This window comes from Amblyomma maculatum, chromosome 11 (genome assembly GCF_055883805.1).
Source record: "Amblyomma maculatum isolate TAMU_Amacu chromosome 11, ASM5588380v1, whole genome shotgun sequence".
In the NCBI taxonomy this organism is placed as follows: domain Eukaryota; kingdom Metazoa; phylum Arthropoda; class Arachnida; order Ixodida; family Ixodidae; genus Amblyomma; species Amblyomma maculatum.
Genome location: NC_139354.1, coordinates 115779334 through 115803385, shown reverse-complemented (window position 1 = coordinate 115803385; position 24052 = coordinate 115779334). Strand labels below are relative to the sequence as shown.

Sequence of the window (24052 nt, the reverse complement as noted above, 5' to 3'; positions counted from 1 at the left end):
AAGTTAAATGTAATCATCATATGGAACCTGCGTCCTCTGGGGGCCCGAAATGTTTACAAGAACTGCGTAAATTAAAGCATGTCACTGTCACTGTATTACCGCTGCCATAATTTTTTTTTGTCATGAATGCCCGCATCAATTCGATGTTCGCGGTCAATTCCAAGCCGACAGGTGAAACCGCTGTAATAAAGTTTACATGCATCATTCATCATTGCAGTTCGCCACGGAGAAACGTAGTCTACGTCCTATAGCGCAAGACTCCAGCCCCGTTCGGGGACATTTTTTCCTACTTCGCCAATAGGGACATTTTTTCCGGGGACGTTTTTACCGGATCCCCAAGTAAACACCCCACACTGTCTTCGCTTGAAGCTTGACCGGTAAGCTATTTTTGCATGTCGCATATCTTGCCTGACTGCAGGCGCCATGCTTTCACACAACTGTTTTTGCTTTTGCTATAAGCTAGAGCCATTAAAATTTCATCACCATTCAAGAGTTGAACACTGATAGTAGTGATGCACAAATCACAAAAGAAGGTATCGCTCGCGGGTGACCAGTGGAACAGTGTGCGAGCAGGATTCGGCGTCTGTTTTCAAACAAATCACTTGATCTTCCAATATAAACACACAACTAAAACAATGGCCACTGTCGCTGTTTATGATCAGGAATTTTCGCAAGGAACTTGGCGATGCATTGGGCCAAAGCTCCGATTTGCTGAACCACCGCAACGCATTTCTTATCTGTCAACCCGACGTACATGACAAGCACGCAGTTTTTCCAGCATTGCAAAAAAAGAAGCGAAACTCACGGTGGTCTTTTCCGCCACCGCTAGCTTTCGCTAGCACCGCCACATTTCTGAATGCGCAAACTACAGGCGCGCATACACGACAAACATGTAGCGTTAGTGCGTAGACACTTGACATCGTGCTTGCCGCTGTTAGGCGAACAGCAAAGCCGTTGAAGTCGGCAACTTCCGAAACCGAAACAAGTCGAAACCAGCCGAAGCAGCCGAAGCAGCCGAAGCAGCCGAAGCTGTAGTGCTAGTCATAGCCATTGGTGGCGGCGTCGCGGCGTCGCGCTTTCTTTTGTGCTGCTGGCGGCGTCATGCTCTCGAGATTTGCGAGGCACAAAGCGCAGCAGAATAGCTCGTGCGATGTGCAGAAGCGTCGTCAGGTTCTGTGTAAACCTGTGCAAAAAGTGTGCCGGCGTGCCCAACAGATAGTGCGTCTTCCTTTGTGCGCTTTCACTGGAAACACTACGCTGACGGCGGGACTATTGGAGGGCGGTCACCACCCGGGACACGTTTGGCATCTCAGATGTAAGTAAATTTCCTTCTGTCCTGCACATTCTTCTGAAAACAGCGCAGAACTGGTCATGCATGCCAACACAATGCTAGTTTGTTAGTTCGTAAACAACAAGACGCGTTCATAACAAACGGTTGTTTGGTTTTGACAAAGTAAGGGGGGGGGGGGGGGGGGGTGTTAATGCTTTTGCAGTGTCTTGGAAAAGAGACAGTGTCGTGGGCTGCACGATTGGAGTAAAATATGCCGTACAAATCATCATTCGTAAGCTCATTGCGGGGTGCATGATGCCGGTGCCGTACTGCGATTCAGCCTTCGGCAAGAATTTAGTATGGGCAACTTCGTAAGTGCCTCGACCCGGTCCTTACGTTGTGCTGCAGTTGAAGCTCCGGCGCTTGTGCATTGAATTTACACGGACTGAATAAGCGGTAAAACCTACCTGCGTTACGACAGGGCTAGCTCATTATTCAAATGTTCTATAAATATTGCGGATTATGGGATAAGGAGCCGGCGAACACGCGACGGCAGTATGATTCAGCTGTAATCGTACTTAAAGCACCATTGTCGAGCCTTGGGTGCAAGTAGAAGGTAAAAAAAAAAAAAAATTTTTTTATCTATTTTGGAATTTTTTCACCTGTATTGGCTTCACATTTTCTTTTGCATAATTTGTTTTGACTGAAGTAATCCACAAAAACTACAAAGTGCATATAAATGACAGACACCAAACTCAGGCCTTCAGTCCAAAAATAACAGTAAGGTGTAAAGTTAATTATGCATTCAACAGTACCAATAGTATTGATTTTCTTGTGTAATTATCTACAAATGAAGCTGAACTAATTGTGCTGAGATGCCCCATCGACATCTTCCCTGATATGAAATGTGAATCAAAATGTGTGCAGGTTTTTTTGTACTCAGTGTATGAAATTCATGCAGGTTTTAAATTGAGGAGTGCATGCAGGATTCCAAGCAAAACAAGCCTTTGCTCAAGGTATCATTCCAGTGTGGTGTTTTTGTTTAAATTTATGCATGTTTTGTAGAAACAACTGTAGATGTTGATAAGGAAGTGGTTTCGGGGGGTGGCTGCTCCTGGCCCTGCGGTGCTGCGATTGGTAGGTCACCGCAGCTTGCGGCGGGGGCTAGCCTGCCACTGGATTTCTATCTGTTGTAGGCAGTCTTTGTACCTACTACCGTTTCAGTGGTGGACGACGGCTGTTGCGACGTGCCTCTCTCTCCCACTTTTTTCTTCTCTATTTTCTCTTCTGTCCGCACGAGGCAGTGGAGGTGGCTCAGCTACAGAGCCAGTAGTAGGCCCGTGCATTTTCGTTATCTTCTTCCTTTAGTCGCAACAACAAGTGGTGGTGTGTCTGGATCTAGCTCATGAATGGCTACCACATTTATGAATCGTTTGGTGGCCGCATGCACTTCCATACATGGTTTGAACAGTCACGTTACAATCTGCAATTTACTTCTTTTTACTTTTTGAATGGATGTGTTTCCACTTTTGAGTGCGTAGCCTTTCACAATTCATAATTGATCGGTTGAGCGTGTTTTGACATGATAAAAGGTTTGGCAGTTCGATAGCATTGGCCCGTTGATGCACAAGCAGCAGACTGCTTGCTGCGCTGGTGCCAATATCTTCCTAGATATCACTTGATCATCATGTCAGTGTTGAGATCATTTAATGGAAGTGTGCAGATAGCTATAATCCCACTTTTTCTTCACTGGCTTGCAGGCAGGAACTTGTCAGCAAAGCAGCTTTAAAAAGGAAAGCTCACAAAAATTATTTCTCTAATTGTCTGTTAAAACTGGAAAAAATTATTGTATAACTAGACTGCTCACTCACCATGTCAACTTCAGCAAAAAAAAAAAAAAAGGTTGGATAATAGAGACAGTTGCACTGCAGTCCTGATAAGTATGTTGAAGTTGTTGAAACATAACTTGAGCTTTGAGTGCAAAATGAATCCAAGCTAGATCTGCTAGAGAGCAAGTAAAGTTGAAAGATGGAAAGATGGCACTTGACTGAATTCTCTTGTGAAAATTTATATATCTGGTCCGACTCTGCACATTCTTCCGAGTTGACGTAGTGGGAGCTAGGGATGAACTTTTGCCTTTCTTGGTGCACTGCTTGTGTGTAACCCGAGTTGGGGTGGAACATTGCATGTTCAGAGGGTGGTAGGGAAGCAAATTTGGTGGCACTAGGAAGGCTATGAACAATATGAGGATGATAGGCTGCCTTTAGACTGACTGGCTTGCATTTCTCGGTGTGTTTTGTATGTGCGAATGTTCCATAAGCTGCCACATATGTCTTGGACTTGATGTTGAGGTGACTGGAATGATCAAAAACTCAATGTTATGATCGAAGTCCTCAGAACATGCTGCGATTTTACTCCTGGATTAAGTTGCAGACATTGTTTGCTGGGCATACATACCTTTGAGAGGAAATCCAGTAGATGAAGGTACGGGCAGAGTGCTTGCTTATTATTCCAACCTAACTGCCCAAACAACGTCACCATTTTCTGGAAACAGATTGTTCAAGCTTCCAGCCTTCCGGTTGTTCACTCGTGCAATACAGTGAAGCGCATTTACGCCTTGGCACATGGCAGGCTCAGGGACTTGTTCATCGCTACTGTACTAAGTTAGACCTCAAGTGGACTCGAAATGCCTTTTTCCATTGCCATGAAGTAGGGTTTAAAAGAAGGTTTGATGACGGACATACTGTTTGCTCTGCTAGCAAGTAACGAAGAGTTAGCATAACATTCCTTACAAGTTACACTATCAGGCACCTCTTGATGTGTGTTGTGCCTGCTACGCCACTGAATCCTTTGTGTGAGATCGGAGGTCCCTGCAGGATCACAGACTTATAATGCTACTTAAATTATGAGCAGATCGAGGTGGTAGACAGTAAAACTCTGTATATGGTGAATTCCAATAACAGACTGTGGTCACATAACATTCTTTTCTGCTCATTTTGGACCAACTGTATTCCAAATGCAGATCCGGAACACAGGTTTCATCTTCCAAATGCAGATGAGGAGCGATTGCTGAGCCAAGATCGCTCCATGGAGCAGTCTGGATTGCTCTGCCGAAATCAACAGGACCGGCTGGAAATTTACTTGAGTATGTGTTCAGCTGCACCTACCATTTCCAGTAGATTGTCTCTGCTGCGCTTGCTGTGCCCTCTGCAATAATGGACTATTGGTACTTGCCGCTGCTACGAATGCAAATTGCTGTCATGAACTAGTGCTCACTTTTGAGGACAGCAAGTCTGAGAGCAGCAGTATTCTGCAATAATCTTTTTTAAAGACCTCAGCTCTGAGTGCGACTGGAAAACTATGTGCAGAAACAATCTTTGTGTGCTATTTGTTAACTCGAAGCCATTCCTCAACTCTGAAACAGTGAAAACAGTGATCTGAGCCTTTGTTTTATTTGAGAATAGTGCCAAAGAAATCTTACCGTGCTTGCCCGCACTAGACTATCTGAAAGAATGGCATAAACTGTTGAGGTCAACACCATTCTAAGACCTATTACAGGTTTAAAACAGACGACATATGTACACGAAGCACAGGCTAGCGCACAGAATGACTGGCAATTCCTCTGTCAGTCCATGGGCACTACCTACTTGCACTAGCATGAGTTCCAAACACAGTCGGGACACAATCTCTGCTGGATGCAGGTGCTCTGTTGTGGAGCGGGCAATCCACTTAAGTTCTGGGATTGTAATTCACTATGTGTGGAGGAAAAGCAAGTGAACATCTCTCTGCTGGCATATGTCACATTGCCTGCTGCCATCGCTTTTGGTTTCAATATGTGCTAGTGACAGGAATGCTCATAGCACAAGTGGGAGTGGAGACACTGATCTGCGCCATTATGGAAATGCCAAGATGTTAGCTTGGGCAAACATCTCTTTGCATCACCACGAAGGTTGCTAAGGCTCAGCTCCATGTATGAGCAAGCGAGTACAGTGCGGGCATATGTCAGACAGCTCGTTAACTATGGGCCTACAGCAACAGCTGCCATACCTTTAATGAGAACTCTCGACTAAAAAGGCAATTTTACAAAGAGCAAAGTAAATGATGATAATGACTTTTTTTTTTATTTAACAAAGCAGGTGGTCAGAGTGAAGAACTCATGCCACGACTGTTAATATGCCTCTACTGCCCCATTTGTAAAGCAAGCAGATTGAAGTTCTCGAATGAGCATGTTTACAGTCGTGAGCAGCTCTGTTAGATGTGTGTCCATAGGGTGGCACATTGTTTCATTGTTCAAAAGAAGACTAAACAAAAGGTGGTTTGGAACTTAAAGGGGAAAGAACAGAGAAGCTGGCTGTATTTTTGTTTTGTTTTTTCCTAAAAAAAAAAAAAGAAGCTGGCTGTAGATGCAGAAATACTGTAAATGGTGAGAGGTGGACAGGTGCCAAGCAGTCGTGAACTGCACCTGGACTTTGCAAGGAGCCTCATGCTACTCATGAGCCACAGTTTGGCCATACCTAGCTTATATAAGCTTGACTTGTACAAAACATGCCTGCAAATGCAACCCTGCCTCAAGGCTGCCTACATCCTACTGTGGCAGCTTCAGCGTTTAGGACATTTGACTAGTGAGCTGGGTGACGCGGGCTCGGTCTTAGCTGGGGTGGTTGCATTTCGATGGTGGAAAAATGCTAGGTGCCCATGTGCTTTATAGTGTCAGTGCACATTAAAGAAGCGTAGATGGTCGAAATTATCCAGAGCTATCTACAATGGCTGACCCTCGAAGTCAGTTTCTTTGGCATGTTGAACACCATGATCAAATCAAGGCTGCCTACTGTTAGCATTAGTAGAGTACCTTCGCAATGCCACAAAGTCTGCCCCTCACCACACTCCTAAATTTCGTTGTTTGCAACTCTACTCAGGTTACTTAGTTTGATGACCCCTTTTCCTGAAACAGTAGCAGTTGACGAAAAGAAGTGTAAAAGCATATCTCACGCCCATGCACTGAACTCCGAGAAAGGTGCTGATTTGGTCGTAATTTTTTTTTTCATGAGAATTTGGTCAGTGTCATATGACCCTTGGAAAGTCGTATCTCTACTGAAATGTTCATGTGATAATCTGGGTAGCTTTTATAGATGGCTTGGATGATATCATAAGTGCTATGATGGTGAACTGTGCTTAGTGTCTGCAATACCTGCATGATGAAGATGGTGAAGGCAAATTAGACAGATTTTTGCTCTACTTTTGGTTCACCAGTGGGTGCCTAGTGAGTCGTCAGTGCAAGCTATCCATAGGTTCACTTTCTTCATGCAATTTACATAGCTGTGGAGTATAGCAGAAGTATCATATATCAGATAATAGCAGAAGTATCATATTTATGGGTCACTAACTTTTTTTTTAATGTAAGATAAGTAAATACGCCGTCAGCAACCTTAGAGTGCAGCATGCTCTTTACCTGTATTACCTGTTTATCATGGATAGAATAATGATGCTGTACTCCTGTGCTACTTTCAGTGTTCAATTCTACACGGTAGCACATCACTATACTCAGGGTTAAATGTCTGGCTATGCAGCTGAAGCTAGGCAAGAAAGTGAAGGCAACATACCTCTCTTCCCTTGCCATGTAGAGTGGGTTACTTCAGCGCTAGTGACCTTGCATTAACTCTCCAACTTTCTCCCTTCACTTCAAGCCCGCACATGCCTAGCCCAAATAGTGAGCAAACCACTCTCCTCGACAAAGAGACTAAAACTTGTCTCCTTTCCTTTCGTACCTTGGCTGCATAGCCCACAACATGTCTCCGTGTATAGCAAGATTCAATGCCATATTTCCTCTTACTGTCGGAGCACCCTCTGCTTCTGCTGTACCACCCTTGCAGCAGCCCAGTGTTTTGTTTACCACAGAAATTCATGTCTGTGCAAGCTACACTGGCATGGAGAGGTGCATTTCTGAGCCAACTTTCATGCTTTATGATGATGCTGTCTTTGCCTTTAAGTTGCATCAAACCTGGTCATGTGTGTTGGTCAGTACCAAATGAAGTAAATTTCTTTGACTAACATACTTTGAGAAGGATGGCAATTTGCATGAGTTGGTAAGGCGTCATCTTGAAAGTAGCAGCACGAAAAAACAAGGATGTGAAAGGAGGCAAGCAGGCAGTAACTCGCAACTAAATTTTATTGATGCAAACATGAAATATATAAAGCCAAGCAACGCCGCAAACTGCTCAGTCACTGATAAGCAGACAGCAAAACATCAATCACTAAAATATCCGAGCGGTTCCATTTATGTAGATATAGGTAGAGGTACCAACTTGGCTGTGCATTGTAAAGAATGCACTGGTTGCTTTCAGTTTCTTTTAGCTGCGCACATTCTGGCTGTCATCCATTTCAAATCAGCTGGAAAATTATTGAAGCTGAAGGCATTTCACGACTAGGTAATGAATGTGCTAGTGAGCCGTCCATCGTGTTAACATGCAGTGAGTTGGGATATCTAGATTAGGGAAGTGCTCTTAAATTTTAGTGACTCATGTTTTGCTTTCTGCTTATAAGTGATTGAGTGGTTTGCATTGTTGCTTGACTCCTTTATATGTTGCAAGCTAGCGCCTGTCTTGTCTCCTTTCACAGCCTTGTTTTTTCGGGCTGCTTGTTTCAAGATAAAATACAATTTCTGCTACTTAGGTCATAAAATGAATTCTAATGAAGTTCCACATCTCTTAGAAAAGTAGTATTGTAGTTACAGGCATGTATTAAGGCCCTGCACTACAAATTAAGAGGCTCGCTCGATATAAAGCATAAAGGGAGAGCTTGTCTGATCTTGGGCCTAGTGGGCATTAGTGGATTATGGATAGGTTGATGTTAAAATGTACTTGCAGTTAAAATCAAGTAAATGCTTTATTTGTAACTAGGGGCACTGTGATGCCTGACCTGTTCTTTTGCCAGGCTGGCGACGAGATGGAGTGAAAGGATTTATTTCAGTGTTGGTATGTCTCGGGTGATGTCAACATTGTTTCTTCTCTGGCTTTATAGGCAGTCGCCCTTCAACGAATTCAATCCTAAAGTGAAAGTTTGAATCCAAAAAAATATTAATCTAGGATTACTTAGCAGGCAGAGGCGAATTCATACAGTGACTTACACCAGCATGCCACGCATCATTTCAAGAAAAAAAAAAGTATTGTGGTGTTCCTATTCTATGCCTTTATTTCTTGCTCACAAAGCCTCTGCATGTAGGTCTCGCACTATATTATGCTTTGATTTCTTGGTTCATGGTACTTTTTACCTTACAGCAAGCTCCATGTTGCTTCAAAGCAATGGCTTCTTCAAGCTCTACAATACCCTTTGCCAGAATCGCACAGTGCTATGATGGGCAAGTAGGACATTGATGTAAGTGCTGAAGACATTTTTCAGCATGTGTAGTTTCTTATCTGCCTAACCTACTATTGCATTTGTGGCTCCTTATGTTTATTTTGAGGTTCAGGTTTCTTCAGTGTTTTCTTTGATTGCTGCCATTGCTTACTGGCTATGGCATTTGGCTGCTGAGCCTGAGAATATGGAATGGAATGGTGCCTGGGGCCTGTCGATACAGGCAAAATGCAAATTTGCCTACATGTTGGGCAGTGCCAGTGCACAGTTTAAAGAACTTTTTGTGGAAGAGGGAGGGCTCTGGAAATTAGCCCAGAAGCCCTCTTTCATGATGTCTCTCATAGCTCATGTTCAGCTTTAGGGTAATAAAAGGACATTGAGGACAAGCTGAAGCTAGCTTGTGTTATACATTTTTGCATTCTATTCACTAAAATGCTATTTTACAGAAAATGCAAGTTTCTTTTTAAGGTAGGAAAAGCCAGAAGTTTTGAAACAAATCTCATTACCAGCTGATTTTATAAGATGTGAGGATAGTACACCTTGAAGTGAAGCTCATGCACCTTCACTGTGGTTGCTGCAGTTGTTGGGCTAGTTATATTCCTCTGACTGCAAGTTAAATTAGCAGAGTACAGTAGGGGCAATGCAGTCGATATAGGTTTCAGTAGTCTTGACATTGCACTGCTTTCACATAAGTACTACCATCTTTCATTTGAAAATGATTGACAGTATTCTGAGTAGTGGCAGGCCGGCCACATGTGATCAGAGTTCTTGAGTGCATACTGGTTGCAGATTTTCACCATACCGCCATGGCTGGGATGCCACGTACCGGGATGCCAGTAGCACTGCAGCAACTGAGAAGGAAGTGGTTGAGCGTTTAATTGGATGGGAAAATTCAGTGTTATCTGTACTTTTAAGTGTTAAGCTGATGTAATTTGTGCATGTGGAATCACGTCAAGCAGTTATTGCTTCTCGGCTAGCTGTATTGGCGGCGGAGGTACTACAAACTACTGAGAAAAGTGTTGCTGGCTTCTGTCCTCATTGAAATGCAGCTGCTGATGATAACAAATGTGGCAAGAAACAGGTGGCCTTGCTTCCACCTTGAAATATGTGCGTGTTTGTGAAAAGCATTGTTTTGAGGCTTAAAGGTAACCGATACCATACCCCTTCCATGGAGAGTAGACCAAAGCACATCCTCATGATTTGTGAGTGAGGAGGCAGAACTCGCAAGTTTCAGCAAATGTAAATGGCGGTATGGGGTTGTTCTGGCAGAATACTTCTGCAGTGCTTCTCTCCTCAGCGAAAACCCCTTCACTGTGGCGGTAAAACCTGTTTTGGGGGCAGAAATAGGGTGCTGCCGGGAGACATCTCTTGTGACAATGACCACATCCATTACCTGCTCCACTCTGCCTTGGTTTGCTCTCTCTATTAAAGGGATTAAGCTCTTAAGAGCACCTTAACCTTACAGGTACCATTCAGAACCCCCCTCCCTTCCCTTTTGGTTTTCAATAGAGAAGGCATGCTCCTCCCAAGATTCGTGCATAACATGAGACTTAATACAGAAATATTCAGCATGGCACCCAACTTCTGCCGCAACGGGGATTGGGAGAATATTTTTGCAGGTCCTCAGTCCACAATCACATAATACTTCATTGGCATAGCCTACTATATGTCACCTACACATTACTCGTGGAGTTTGTATTCTTTTTTTTCTTGAGAGAAAAGCGCTGTTCAGTCAAAAGGCACGATGCGGGGGAATGTGGAGTGAGCACTGATTCTGTGTGTTTGCAATTTTTGCTTAGCTTTCGTTCTTTTTCTTCTGGTGGTTTGGCAGGGTTGCTGATATTCGAGCGACACGAGAACTGAGTCATGAGTCTGCTTCTTCGCAATGGGATCGTGCGTTTGTTTTCCTCATTGTAATGAAAATGTGCAAGGCTACTGACCCTATGTGGGGCTGCGAACATATTTATAGTGCATGAGTTATTTGCACACATGCACACCACACACTTGCAGTTTTGTAGTGGTGAAAAGAAATAGCTGTCAAGACTGAGAGCATCTTCTAAGGGCACATAAATGTTGATGTTTGAAATTAAGCTGTGAATTTATACAAGATGTGGCTTAGTTATTGAACTAACATTTTTTTAGCACTATAGTTGTTTCATGTAACGGGTTTAACTTAAGGTACAAAGGTGGCCGATTGAGCCCTGTGCTCTAACACACTGTGCACAGAAGCAGTCAAATCTTTAGTCCTCCCTATCTTCTGCTCAGGCCAAAGCAACTCATACCTTGTTGACACAAAAGTGACGTGTCTGTATTATTCCTGCATATCCTGCGTGGCGGTTTTTTTTTTCCTTTTTCATTCTACTGGGAGGGAGTGAGAAAAGGGCTGCAAGGTCTTTCTCGTCTATGCGGGAAGGACGAAAGGGTACTGGGAGGTTGGCTGTCAAAGTGCTTTAAAACGAGTGACTGCTTCAAGCTGCCCGGGGCGCTCAATAAATTGTGGGTGGGTGGGAAGGGGGAGTGGAGGTAGTGGGAGGGGGGTCTAGCTGTTCTCCGAGCTAAGCGCACAGCAGCATGTATGCTTCTTCCTTTTTTTTTTACTTAGTAGTGTGGAGAGGATAAAAAAATGGGGGCGGGGGGGGGCTTGGCCAGCGCAGGTGGTGCTGTTTCAAACGAGTGACCGCCTGGAGCTGCCCTTGGCAAAGCACAGAGCAGTATGCACGCTTGCTCCTTTTTTTCCGTAGCAGTGAGGTGTGCGCTGCGATAGCCTGAGTGGCAGTGGAGGGAGCACTGAAGATTTGGCTGCTTCTGTGCCCGTGCACTGGGGCAGGTTTTGTACCTTAAGTTAAGCCCGCTATGTGATACAAGCCTGAATCACTTTGGGGCATTAAACCCCATAAACCAAACCTTATGTGAAACATCTTGTATACTATTTCATGTCTTAATCCAAACATCAATGTTTATGCACCGTTCAGAAGATACTCTGTCTTGACAGGATAATTTTTCGCGCCACTACAAAACTGCATGTGTATAACGCAAATAACTCAAGCTCTGGTACTGAATATATGCAGCCCCACATACGGCAAGTACTCTTGCACATATTCATTACACTGCGGAGAGCAAACGCACCATCCCGGTGACATGATGCGAAAAAGCCGACTCAACTCCAGAGTCCCCGCGTCGCTTTGCATACCCATACAAGCTGTACACTAAACTATCGAAAGAAACAGAACGAAAGCAAAAAATTGCAAACGCACAGAATCATTGCTCACTACATTCCCGCGCATCTCGTCTTGACTGAGCAGTGCGCATCTGTTAAAAAAAATCTAGGAGATACATATATGTGTCGTACAGGCTACGTCATCCATGTGTGACGTGACTGTGCACCCAGGACCTGCAAAAATATTTTCCCACGGGAATTGCGCTATGCAGGATAGCTGATACTCTTGAGTTTTGCAAAGAGCCTTTGTAGATAATTGTGCCCCCATTTTCACCCTGGTCAGTTCAAGGAGCAAGAGGCACGTAGGAGCACAATTACCTATTATAATCTGTATGATCCTGAATGGGCCAGGGCTCCTGTGCCATTCGCAGGGCAGCGTACAGCTTGTGAGATTGAGTATCGTGACAGGAAATTGGCACTTCACAAAAAATACTTTCACTTGAACTTCAACTCCATGCAGCCCTCAATGCCTGCTTTTCATTTGTTGGCAGTTAGGTGACCTTGAGGGCTCATCGACTGCCACTCAACTTGTAAACACGGGACATTATATCATTTGCTCGCTATTTGTGCTTTGTTCTGCGAGTTTATCCAGCTTTTCACAAAAGTGGATGCAGTGAGTATGCACAGATCTGTTTTGTGAAGCATTGGCTGAGTGACGGCCCAGGTCAACCCTGTTCAACCCAGAACTTCTGGCATATTGTTTCGTGGATACAGCTTTGGCTACCCTCCTGACATCCCAGCTTTTGACACCAAGTATGCATAACCATGGCCTATCACAAACTGCAATGCTGTAATTGATCATCACATACTTCTGTGGTGCTGCACATTTCAAATTGTCACTATATGGGAGCAATGTTTCAGAACCTACTTAATGCAGAGCTATGATACACATTTGAGGACTAAGAGCAAGTTTGCTCTGCATGGTGACTTCCAGAGACAGGGACACACTTGTGGGGAAAGGCATGTTGCGTACATACCTTCCAACCCTTTGATTTTCCAGAAAACCAGATTTTTGACCGAACTTTCTGATTGCACGATCACTGCCCTAAATGTTTCGATAAGGGGCTTCTGCCTGCAAAGAATGGCTTTTGCAAAACCGGCACTGCGGAATCAGCAGCCACGTCTTAATTGCCAGCATCTCCATCAAAGGCCCCACTAGCACCATTGGCATCATTGGCTAAGCAGGAAATCAATCAAAGCAGACATTAGCTGAGCGAGAGTAGGTGTGGCTGGCTGCACACACAGTTGATGTACTGCGTTTCTTGTAGGCAGCGGTGCACAGCTAATGCAGCCACAGTAGATATAGATGCTTTGCTGGCTTCGCTTTCGATCTGAGCTAAGGGCAGCTGCTCGGTGCACTCCACGTTAAAGGGTTTTTCCAAATGTCACGCCATCTGATCCTCCTGTATTGAGCTCAGCCGCATGCCTCATCTTACCAAGCTGCTCTATGCACAACAATGGCGTGATTGCTCTTCTTTCAGAACCATCACAGCCAACAACGGTCGCAGACGACATTACGTGTAAAAGGGCTAGTAATGGTTTTGCATTGAAGACTTACAGCACTCCGATGGTGCTGAGAGAAAACTGCGGTGGTGGGCACGCAGATCAGTTTTCCTTTAGCTATGGAGACATAGCGAGAACACTCGGTGACGGCCTGTAGATATCTCGGCGTACACCTTTAGACATGTATTGCACGCTTGCTGCTGCATGTGTGTATGCTCAGAATGTTTAGATTAGGACTCATCAGACACTGCCTGAAAGTGGCAGCCCCCCCCCCCCTTTCGGACATTGAAACATCAAACATGGCCTCTTCATCACCCCCTATTGGGCAGTCTTCCCATTTTTGGTCTTAGCACATTCGTATAAAGGAAGCTGGGGGCCCACTAGCAGCGCAGTTGAGCCTTTGGAACAATGAACATTTGTGCTAGAGGCTCAATGGCTTAGTTGTTATATCAGGGTAGTACAGACGTCTTCAGACTCGCGGTGCTGTCTAAGTGGCTGGTTCACTCGTTTTGTGGAGACACATTCACGGTAGGCAGAAGGCATGGCTTTTCAAGCACAGTGACCATTGTGGCTCCCAGCTTTGTAAACCAATCAGGGAGTTCAATTTGTTTGTTTGGGTGCATACGTTGCAAAGCAGCATGCATGTTTTCTCCCCTTGCCCCTGAGCCCTGCAAGGTCAAAGAGCAAGTGTAGCAGCAACTTCAAACCAAACCTTAATAAACAAATTTGGTCACTGAATTTCACATTTCTCAATGCATATGTCATGTTCTACATGAACTGTATCACAGCGGCAGTGAGGTGTTTTCAGCTGTTTTTCACAGCTGCCTTTTCATGCATCCTGGGAAACATGTTCTGTTAGCCTGTGAATATAGAGGTTGCTTCTGAACGTTCAGAGGACTTGACATTAGGGCATGAGTCTGTTATGCCTGTGGAATAGTTTTTAATTCAAATTTTGCCCTTGGGGTCGAATTCACAAACATGTCTCTACTTGACACTACCTCAGCTCTATAAAGTGAAGAAAACAGTCTTCTCTACTCAAGGTTCAGTTGAGATTCTTGAATGCTTTTCAGCATTTCTTATGACTTCGTATCCTCTAGAAATATCCCTCCACTCTAGGCAGCACACATGGCTTACAGGGACAAGACAAAGGCCAAAATTTGGCCTGGAAAGTACATGCCACTACGTGTAACCTGGTCATTTTCGAATGTGAAGTCCTTCTGAACAACATCAACAAGCTGCCTCAAGAGTCGCAGCCTAATAGGTTGCGGCAGCCACTTTTTGATGGCGACGAAAAGTAAGGCACCCGTTTGCTATGCAACATCAGTGCACATTAAAGAACCCCAGGTGATTGGAATTTCTGGAGCACTTCACTACTCATAGCCTGAGTTGCTTTATTGCATAAAAAAAAGTCCCAGTCTAGTAAAACTGCTCTGTTGTGGCCGATGAAAGACACGAACGCAGGCAGCTGGGAATGGAAGTAAGTTTTATTCACCAACGCCTCGGCCTATATAGCCCTTGTTTTGCGCAATATCAGATGTCAATTTAGGCGCATGCGCAAGACAAGGGCTATATAAGCAAAGGCATTCGTGAATAAAACTCACGTTCCTGGCTGCCTGCGTTTGTGTCTTTCTTTGGCCACAACAGAACAAAAATATGTTTTGCAAACTGCATGAACAAGGCAGCTGTGAAAAATGGCTGAAAACAATTCACGTCTGGCAACATTTTCTGTCATTGACATAAAGCTTGTGTAGAACAGGATTTAGGCATTGAGAAGTGCTAGAATTGCTGTGAAATCTAGTGACCTAGTTGTGTGTTTGCACTCGAAGTGCTCGGCGGTGAGCGTTGAGCACATGTAAAGTGCAAAGAAGCATATTGCAGCGCATGCACCCCAGCCAAGAAATTTGGCTTTCCAGAATCAAATGCCGCTTGTTTCCAAGCAAGCTAGGAGCTGTAATTGTAAATGTACTTGACTGCGAATATCCCTGAGCCACTCTGAAGACAGAATTGACCCCCCCTCCCCACAGCACCGTGCGTCTAAAACATTATGCACCGAGGCAATCAGCAAGCCATCGATGTGTGCAGCACAGGTGTTTCATGGCACGACTGCACCTCCAGTACCTCCCTCTTCCTATTTACAATATGCCATTCCCTACAATTGCACCACTGTTCACAGTGGTTCATAGAAACCCCTGCACATGCTTTGTTTGCTGTTAGCCGTCAAATGCTTGCTGCAATTTGGCACTCGGCACGCTCTGAAATGTTGCTGAGGCATCCGGTGACAACTTGAAATATGCCTATACCACAGCAGTATAATGCGGTGATCAACTACAGCATTAAAAGCTGCACCTGACAACAGCTATCCATGCTCATCGTTAGCTGCATGGACTTCGAGAGAGTTGTCTTGGTCGTACTTGAAACAATGTTTCAGTATTTTCGAGTCAGATTGAGGTTCCCACAGAGCCAATGCTTCAAAGAGTGGGTCTGTGAATCGTATTGTATCCGCTTTAATAAAAGGCTTTGTATGCAGTAGAATGAAGTCCGCACAGCGTGTGAACGCTACAATGCCTCATGTTTGCAAGTGGAGGTCGAAGTGGCCCTATATTAGTGTCATTGCCACTTTGAAATTCGTGAGAAAACTTTAGTTTTTTCCTGCACTCGAGGAGCGATTAAAGTAAAGCTTCATTTCTAAAAAAAAAAAAAAATGCCTCGAGGATCGCTGGGACTAAAGGTTTCAGTCAAGGTCTCCATGCATTCTTTCCGCATGGTATTTCTCAAGAAGACTTTATTGAAAGGAACGCTCGGAGGCCGTCATGAATTCTAACCAAGCCTTGAGTAGAGGAACAGCTGTTTCCTTCACTTTGGAGCAGAGGCAGAAGGTTGAGTCGAGGTGCATCTTCATATGATCATATATGTAGGATTGCATAATCTTTCAGGTTTATTTTTATTCTTTAGCCGTGTATGCTGAGCCATATCCAAGAGTGCACACTTCTACTTCTCGAAGGCCGTTTAAATCTCCAGTTTTGCACTGCTCTCTTGACTTTGTAGTTATTGTAGCTTTTCATGAAGCGGTGTACAAATGTCATTGATCGTTAGGTGAAGAAAAGAAGCCAGCAGTCGGCGAGGCCAAGGAAAACACTGGGAATTGTACTTTGTGTGTTTTTTTTTTAATTTTTACTTTGGTAATCACACAAATTAGTAATGTAATCTTTTTAGGGGAAAGATAAATGCAAAGTAGAAGGAAAAACAACGTGCCGATGGTGGGGACCGAACCCACGACCTGCGAATATCGCGTCCGGTGGTCTTCCAACTGAGCTACATCGGCCGCTGTTCCACCTGCTACTTTCTTGGGTATTAATGTTGTCTCTATATGAACCTTGAGAGTGTTCACCAGCGCCACCCTCAACCATAGCGGTGGACATGGAGATGAGGGTACTCGTCTTTTTTTTTTTTAATTTTTACTTTGATAATTACACAAATTAGTAATGTAATCTGTTTAGGGGAAAGATAAACACAAAGTAGAAGGAAAAACAATGTGACGATGGTGGGGACCAAACCCATAAAGTACAATCCCCAGTGCTTTCCTTGGCCTCGCCGACTGTTGGCTTCTTTTCTTCATGTATTATAATGAGTACCCTCATTTCCCCTTCATTTATCTGCTTGTCGCCTACGGGGGTCTCGGTTCTGGAAGTCTTGAAGCCATAGGTAGCATAAAGCACAGCTTTCGCCCTCGCTCTTGATCACATTCTATGTGACGCTGGCGGTAACACAGGACATTCCACGTCCACCGCTATGGATGAGGGCGGCGCTGGTGAACACTCTCAAGGTTCGTATATAGACAACATTAATACGTAAGAAAGTAGCAGGTGGAACAGCGGCCGATGTAGCTCAGTTGGAAGAGCACCGGACGCGATATTCGAAGGTCGTGGCTTCGGTCCCCACCATCGGCACATTGTTTTTGCTTCTACTTTCTGTTTATCTTTCCCCTAAACAGATTACATTACTAATTTGTGTGATTACCGAAGCAAATATTGAAAAAAAAAAAAAAAAACAAAGTACAATCCCCAGTGCTTTCCTTGGCCTCGCCGACTGTTGGCTTCTTTTCTTCATGTATTATAACGAATACCCTCATTTCCCCTTCATTTATCTGATTGATCGATAGGACATGGTTCGAAGGCCCTTGAAATATCTGTTCGACTGAGGTATTAAATTTTGTGGGGGTCTGATGCTGAACAGTCTGTATGCTCGTGTCAGTTCCTCAGATTTCTGTAGTTCAGAATCGAAACTTTTTGAATTGAATTGTTGTCAAATAATAGTATAGCACCTACTTGTCCCTTTCCCAAAATGTTTGGAAAGACATGAGCTGAATTTTTGGATCTGGGATATAGTCCTGCTTTTTTTTGCATTTTGCAGACGTCGCACAGTGAAAACCTGTATCCAAGCCCGAACCCAACAGGTCAAGAGCAGCAGAACAAGAGAACCTATATCCAAGCTCCAAACTGGTGGACCGAAAGCAGATGTTTTGTGACCGCAGTGTGTCAGCCATGCTGAGACATGGCATGAATAAAGCCAATCCAGGTGACCACAGTGTCTTTTCCAAGCATGCATGCTTTACACATGAGGCATATCTCATGGAGGGCATCATTTCGGCAACACATTTTGTCACAACTGCAGCAAACACTGATTGAGGCCTTGCACAAGGCCTACAGCTGGGATATTAGTATTATGCGCAACACAAACATGAGGAGTGGTGTAGGAGCCTTGCAACCATGCAGAGTATCACTATAGCATGGTAGCATTCCTATGTCAATGTCTCTCGTCCTCTAAGATCACACTGCTGTTTTGCATCTTTTGAATCCTGAGTCTCGAACAATCCTCACGCTGTGTGCGGGTCGGTAACCACGCACAGGTTTTTGCATGCCGTACCTTTTGAAGCGAAAGCTTGCCTACGCGTATCAGACTGCAGCTTCGCGTGGCTTCACATAGCCTAGTTCTGCGCATGCGTGTGACGTCACAGCCAAGGCCAGCTGTGCAGCCTCCTCGCCAAGCTCTGCCAGCATTGCCTAGCAACGCTTAAGAGGTGTGCGACTCCTCCTCAAAAAAAAAAAAATTTGTCTCCACCGGGAATCTAACCTCTATCCCTTGGATCCCCAGCCAAGCGCTTTACCACTGTGCCACCCCCAGATCGTTAAACGCTGTTCACAACTTCGCTTGTCTACCGTGATCCAATGGCTTGGGGACACATTTGAATGTATCAAATACTAAAATATAGTTAAGTCAGTCAGTTAGGGTGCGGCCGAGATGTATCAAATACATGTTAATTAAACCAGTCAAGCTGACGCCACGCTACCTGAAGTTGAGCCAAAAAAAGGGCATAGGAAGGGACTGGGCGTGCAATTTGAAAGTACCAAAAACTAAAATAGTCAAATCAGTCAATTAGGGTGACGTCAAGGATGTGACACGCAACCGGAAGTAGAGCCGGAAAGGGGCATAGGAGGGTGTTGGCACGCAATTTGAAAGTACCAAAGACTAAAATGGGTAAACAAGAAGTGAATTAGGCAACCAACAGCAGCATCCGTGCTTTCATATTACTCCAATGCAGATTCTGCACTGCTCTAATGTTTTACACACCTGTCATGCAACAGTACTATGATACATATTTTCAAAACATATTGATGCAAATACAAGAATTGTAACGCAGACTGAAGAGTCTCCAAACATAAATTGTGTGACATTACACTCCTGCTACATATTAAGGTTTGCACTTGATCGACGATGTCAAACATGACAAGAAAGCGCAACTTCCCAATTCAACCTGCGAAGGGGACGGGTAAATCGGGTGGTGATAAACTGATTAAATTTTGGCATGCAGCAGACCTCAAGGAGCAGAAGTAAATAGGACATGAAACATCTGGCCCACAGACCAGTGGCAGCTCTTAACATACAGCTCTGCATATATACGCGTTTAGTTTTGTGATGGGATTACGCAGTCATGCATGCCATGTATGTCGTACACTTCACGTAGGCTGTACGGCCACGTTGGGTGTACGTTCACCTAGGTTGTACGTTCTCCTAGGCTGTACGTTCTCCTAGGCTGTACGTTCACCTAGGCTGTACGTTCACCTAGGCTGTACGTTCACCTAGGCTGTACGCAGCAATATGCGTACAGCAGTCTTGTACAAATCTCGTACAATTTTTCCAGTAGAGCGGAGGTCCAAAGTCGAGAAATATTCGGCGCCTTGGAGAGAGTCAAGGGCGTCATCAATTCTTGGCATTGGGTATACATCTTTGCGGGTAATTTTGTTGAGTGCCCGGTAATCAACACAAAAGCGTACCGAGCCGTCCTTTTTTTTAACTAACACTACTGGGGAGGACCATGGGCTTGTCGAGGGACGAATAATATTGCGGTGGAGCATGTCATTTACATTTTCTTCAATTACTTTTCGTTCAGAGAGGGAAACCCGATAAGGCCGTCGGCGAACGATAGAGTTACCTTCAGTAATGATGCGATGGTGCGCAACACTAGTCCGTCCGAGTGGTGGGGAAGTGGCATCAAAAATGGCTTGGTGGTGTCGAAGCAATGTCAGCAGTTCTTGGCGTTGGTTCGGCGTGAGGTTAGGATTAATAGTCTTTGTGAGAACAGAAAGAGAGACGTCTGGCGAAACACGGCGCTGAGGTGGAGGGGCGGTGAGCACCATCAAGGACAAAGGTTGAACATCCACCATGCAGGGGAGAGAAGTTCCTTTTGGGAGCACGAGGGATTCACGTGAAGTGTTAGTGGCCGCTACTGTCGCTGAGCCGTTGCAGAACCTCACAAGACTTGACGGGAAGGCGATACCGCGTGCAAGATGACGATGAGATGGTGCGATGAGTACGTCCCCGTCAGTGATGTGGTCAGAAACAACGGTAAGCAGTTTTTCGCACTGAGGAGGCAAAACAGTATCAGCGGCGGCAACTAGGGGATGACGTCGTTCAGAAACTTCAGATGAAAAATCGCTGTCTGTCATATGGATAACACGGTCGCCACAAGAAATTAACGCCGAAGCGGTTGACAAAAAATCCCATCCTAAAATCATCAGATGCGCACATGGTGAGAGCACAGCAAACTGCACATGATGGCGGACGCCGTCAATAACAATTCGTACGGTGCACTTTGCTAAAGGGCGCAAAGGGACGTCATTGGCTCCACGGAGTTCAGGCCCATCATATGGTGTCGTCACTTTTCGCAAACGGTAGCACAAATCAGCGTGAATGACAGAAATTGCAGCTCCTGTATCAATCAATGCTTCGACCGGTAATCCTTCAGCGAAAACAGAAATCACATTATACGGGCGATCTGGAGGACTTTTGGTAAGTTCGCAGAGTGCAGTTTGACCTCCGGAAACTGCAACACTTAGTTTTCCGGATGGCGGACAGGGATAGTTGTTGCGGGTCGGAGAGGGGAAACTGAGCGACGGTATGGGGATAGGGACCGACGTCGGGATGCATGGGTTCCACGAGGCTCAGACGAGGATTCTGGAGGTGGGGATGACCTTCGAGGTGGGCTTGGAGTAAACCGGCGTTGATAATATGACGTTGGAGGGATGTCACTTTCAAAGGTATCGTAACCACGGTGCTCGTTCTGGAGGCGGCGACGACAGACGCGAGATATATGTCCTCTGATGCCACAGTAATAGCAAATTGGTCGGGAGGGGCGCCAAGGTGCGTAATAGGGTGGTGCAGGTTGAGCCGTCGTTATTGCATTGCCGTGATTGTAGTTTGGTGCCGAGGCGGGGGAACTAAAGGAGGGGGGGATGCTGTGACGTGCGCGTAAGTCGGTACTGAGCGGGGTGCCGGAGGGCCAGATGTTATAGGTTCGGTGATTGTTGCCAGCTCTTCTTTGATGCTGCTGCGAAGACCTGCGTCATTAGATGTTGCGGAAGAGTGTTCGCACCCGTGTCGACAGACAGGCTTGAGCGCCTGGAGCTCCTCGCGGATGATGGCTCGAATAAGTGCCCGCAGGTCGAGATCAGCATAGGTCGGGCCAGTAGCGTTGGCGGGCTGCAATCGGGAGGAGTGCAGCTGGTCGATGCGTTGGCAGGTCGTAATAATGGAATCAATAGTTGAAGGATTCTGAGCAACTAGGATGTTATACGCCGCAGAATTGATTCCTTTCAAGACGTGGTGTACTCGTTCATGTTCCGCCATGGTGGGACTAATACGCCGGCAGAGTGCAAGTATGGCCTCTATGTAAGACGCATATGACTCATCAGGACCTTGACGGCGTGAAGCGAGCTTGGTCTTCGCGATCTCAGTCCGAACTGCCGGGTCGGCGAAGTACTGTCGGAACTGCTGTTTGAAGGTGGTCCAGTTAGTTGTGTGGGGCTCGCGGTTGATGAACCAAGTCCTGGCCACCTCAATAAGGTAGAACGAGATGTTGAGAAATTTCAGAGCATCGTCCCACCGGTTGTAGGCACTGCAGCGTTCGTAGGTGTCAAGCCAGTCATCGACGTCTTCATCGCGACGACCAGCGAACAGCGGCGGGTCGCGCTGTCGTGTGGGCACAGTCGGAGGGGGTGGTGCAGCCGAGGTAGAGGGTCCGGCTTGTTCGTGGGCACTGTCGGTAGACATAGCGATGGTGGCAGTTGCCAAACGGCGACCGGAACGTAGCTCCAGCGAGAGGCAGGGCCCAAGGCAGCAAGGGGATCAGATTTCGCCTCCACCACTTGTAAATGAAGGCTAGGTCGAGACGGCGAGGTCGTGACGGCAAGGACAGCCAAGCCTTGTCTAGCGTTTTAATCCGATCACGAACTCAGGCGCGCGCCGGAGCCGGCGCCGCGGGACGATGATGATGGTATGTACAAATGAAAGAAGAAGATCATGGCATGTACAAATGAAAGAAGGTCCACAGAAGGCTCACAATATATATATATATATATATATATATGCGAATACCAGCTCTAACCCCGCCAGACCACCCGAAGAAAGAAAACGAAAGCAAAAGACTGCGAACGCACAAAATCTGCGCTCACTCATTCCCCAGGGGGAGAAAAATTCTGTTTACTGCTTGGAGCCATGACGAAAAGAAAGACTCCGCGAGATACGCGTACGTGACGTGTAGCCTACGTCACCCATGTGTCACGTGATTGCTAATTGACAATCTGCAAAAACATTCTCCCCATTGGCTCGCTCTGCGAACTGAGGCTACCCCCACCCCCTCTACCCTTGTTTAGTGCTCTTTCATTGGAAATGGGTCATTTGGTGAGGATAAGAGGTACGAAAGGTTCTACCCAGAAACTGACGCATAAATAACGTAAACAAACATATTTAGGTTAGGGTCTTTTAATGCTAATTCAAATGCTATCAGTACGTGCGCCGCTGCCAGCAAAAGCGGCGGATAGGATGGTTATCATGCGCTGCCCCTGGCGGCGGCCTTTTTTCTGGTCATAAAGAGCGCTCTCTCACTGCAGCACGGCTGCGTCGTCGGAGCCAACGTTAATAGAACTTTGTCGGAGCATCTTCCACAGTAGTTTAAGCCAACTGGCCGGTCAACACGTTTGCCATGTCAGAAGAAGCTTCAACGTTTCCTACAAGTGCATCATGGAGCAAGGAAAGAACTTAGGAGAGGCCCTGACGTCATTTTTTTGAAGCCGAGGCGGCCGCGCCGCGACCGAACGCTGAAACGTCTCTCCTCCTCCTTTACCCTCCGCATTTTCTTTCTCCGCGACGCTCACGTACCTAGGGCCCTTAGCAACGCTGTTGCTAGTGGCCCGAGTTTTCATAGCAACAACGTCGCTACGTCGCCGTTGCTAATGGCCCGACTTGGCTAACCCTAAATTTTGACGTCACTTCCGCCACACTTTCTCCAATGCATTGGGAATGGCAAGGGCTACTCCTAAGTTGTTTCCTTCCTCCATGACGTGCATGCACGTCACAGAAACCATGCCCTGCCACGTGGCTGTACTACCCCGGTTATTGAGCGGGAGCTCCTGCACGTCCATAGACGCGAATACCACGCGATGACCGGCCCTTGCAAATTCATTCTTATGTTAACTGCCGGCTGTTTATAAACTTCTGTTACTTTTCATGGGGGCAATAATTTCTTCCATAGTTGCATACAACATACGCCTCCAGTAACTGGCACAGAATTCCCGAGCTATAGACAGGTAACAGAGCACGTTGTTGGGCTACTCGGTCATACATACTTAAAAAAGGGAATTGCGCTAAAAAAGACACGGACGAGAAGAGGACATGGACGGGCGCAATCCATGTCCTCTTCTCGTCCGTCTTTTTCAGCGCAATTTCCATTTTTAAGTATTTAAGTATAGACAGGTAGTCTGTTGCAAGCTTTTCGTGCGGCCTAAGACAATAACCACCACGTAAAAGTAAAGCCTCAATAACCTTAATTCCTCCTGCTTGTTTCACTCGTCAAATAATGAAAAACGAATCTGACTGCTGTTGTGACTATTCAGTGCAGTAATAAAAGTATGGCCCATTTTTGTAATTGCTGTGATTCTAAGTTGTGCCAAAGCATACAAGCACAGCTCCATGTACTGCTATTTCGACAAATTGTTCATGCCGATAAAGACGCCAAAATACTCTAAGCGACTTTTTATGACAAAAGATTACCACAATAATCATCCCTAAAAGCATTCGACCGAAATTTCCTTAAAATTCTGACAAAAAAAATAGTAAATAGCAATTCAAAAGTTCATCCCTTACAACCCATCCTTTCT

At 45.5% G+C, this 24052-nt stretch overlaps 1 protein-coding gene across 2 annotated transcripts; it reads left to right on the top strand.

The window, feature by feature from the left end:
- The first annotated feature begins 1049 nt into the window (after positions 1-1049).
- Positions 1050-18421, top strand: LOC146174785 (uncharacterized). 2 transcript variants are annotated; one of them, XM_084583947.1, is made up of 4 exons: positions 1050-1315; positions 4326-4415; positions 8545-8641; positions 17751-18421. In XM_084583947.1, exons 1-3 carry the CDS (start codon positions 1102-1104, stop codon positions 8619-8621), a joined length of 381 nt encoding a protein of 126 aa, XP_084440073.1. In that variant the 5' UTR covers positions 1050-1101; the 3' UTR covers positions 8622-8641; positions 17751-18421. The 2 variants fall into 2 exon arrangements, with proteins under 2 accessions (XP_084440073.1, XP_084440072.1); XM_084583946.1 differs by having other exon boundaries at positions 4293-4415; positions 17751-18407.
- The last annotated feature ends 5631 nt before the right edge of the window (positions 18422-24052 follow it).

Excerpts from the sequence above, each read along its gene's own strand:
- LOC146174785 (XM_084583946.1), top strand. The coding sequence starts at position 1,102 with ATGCTCTCGAGATTTGCGAGGCACAAAGCGCAGCAGAATAGCTCGTGC. Across the intron at positions 1,316-4,292 it reads ACACGTTTGGCATCTCAGAT|ATCCGGAACACAGGTTTCAT; the intron begins GTAAGTAAATTT and ends TTCCAAATGCAG. Across the intron at positions 4,416-8,544 it reads CCGGCTGGAAATTTACTTGA|CAAGCTCCATGTTGCTTCAA; the intron begins GTATGTGTTCAG and ends TTTACCTTACAG.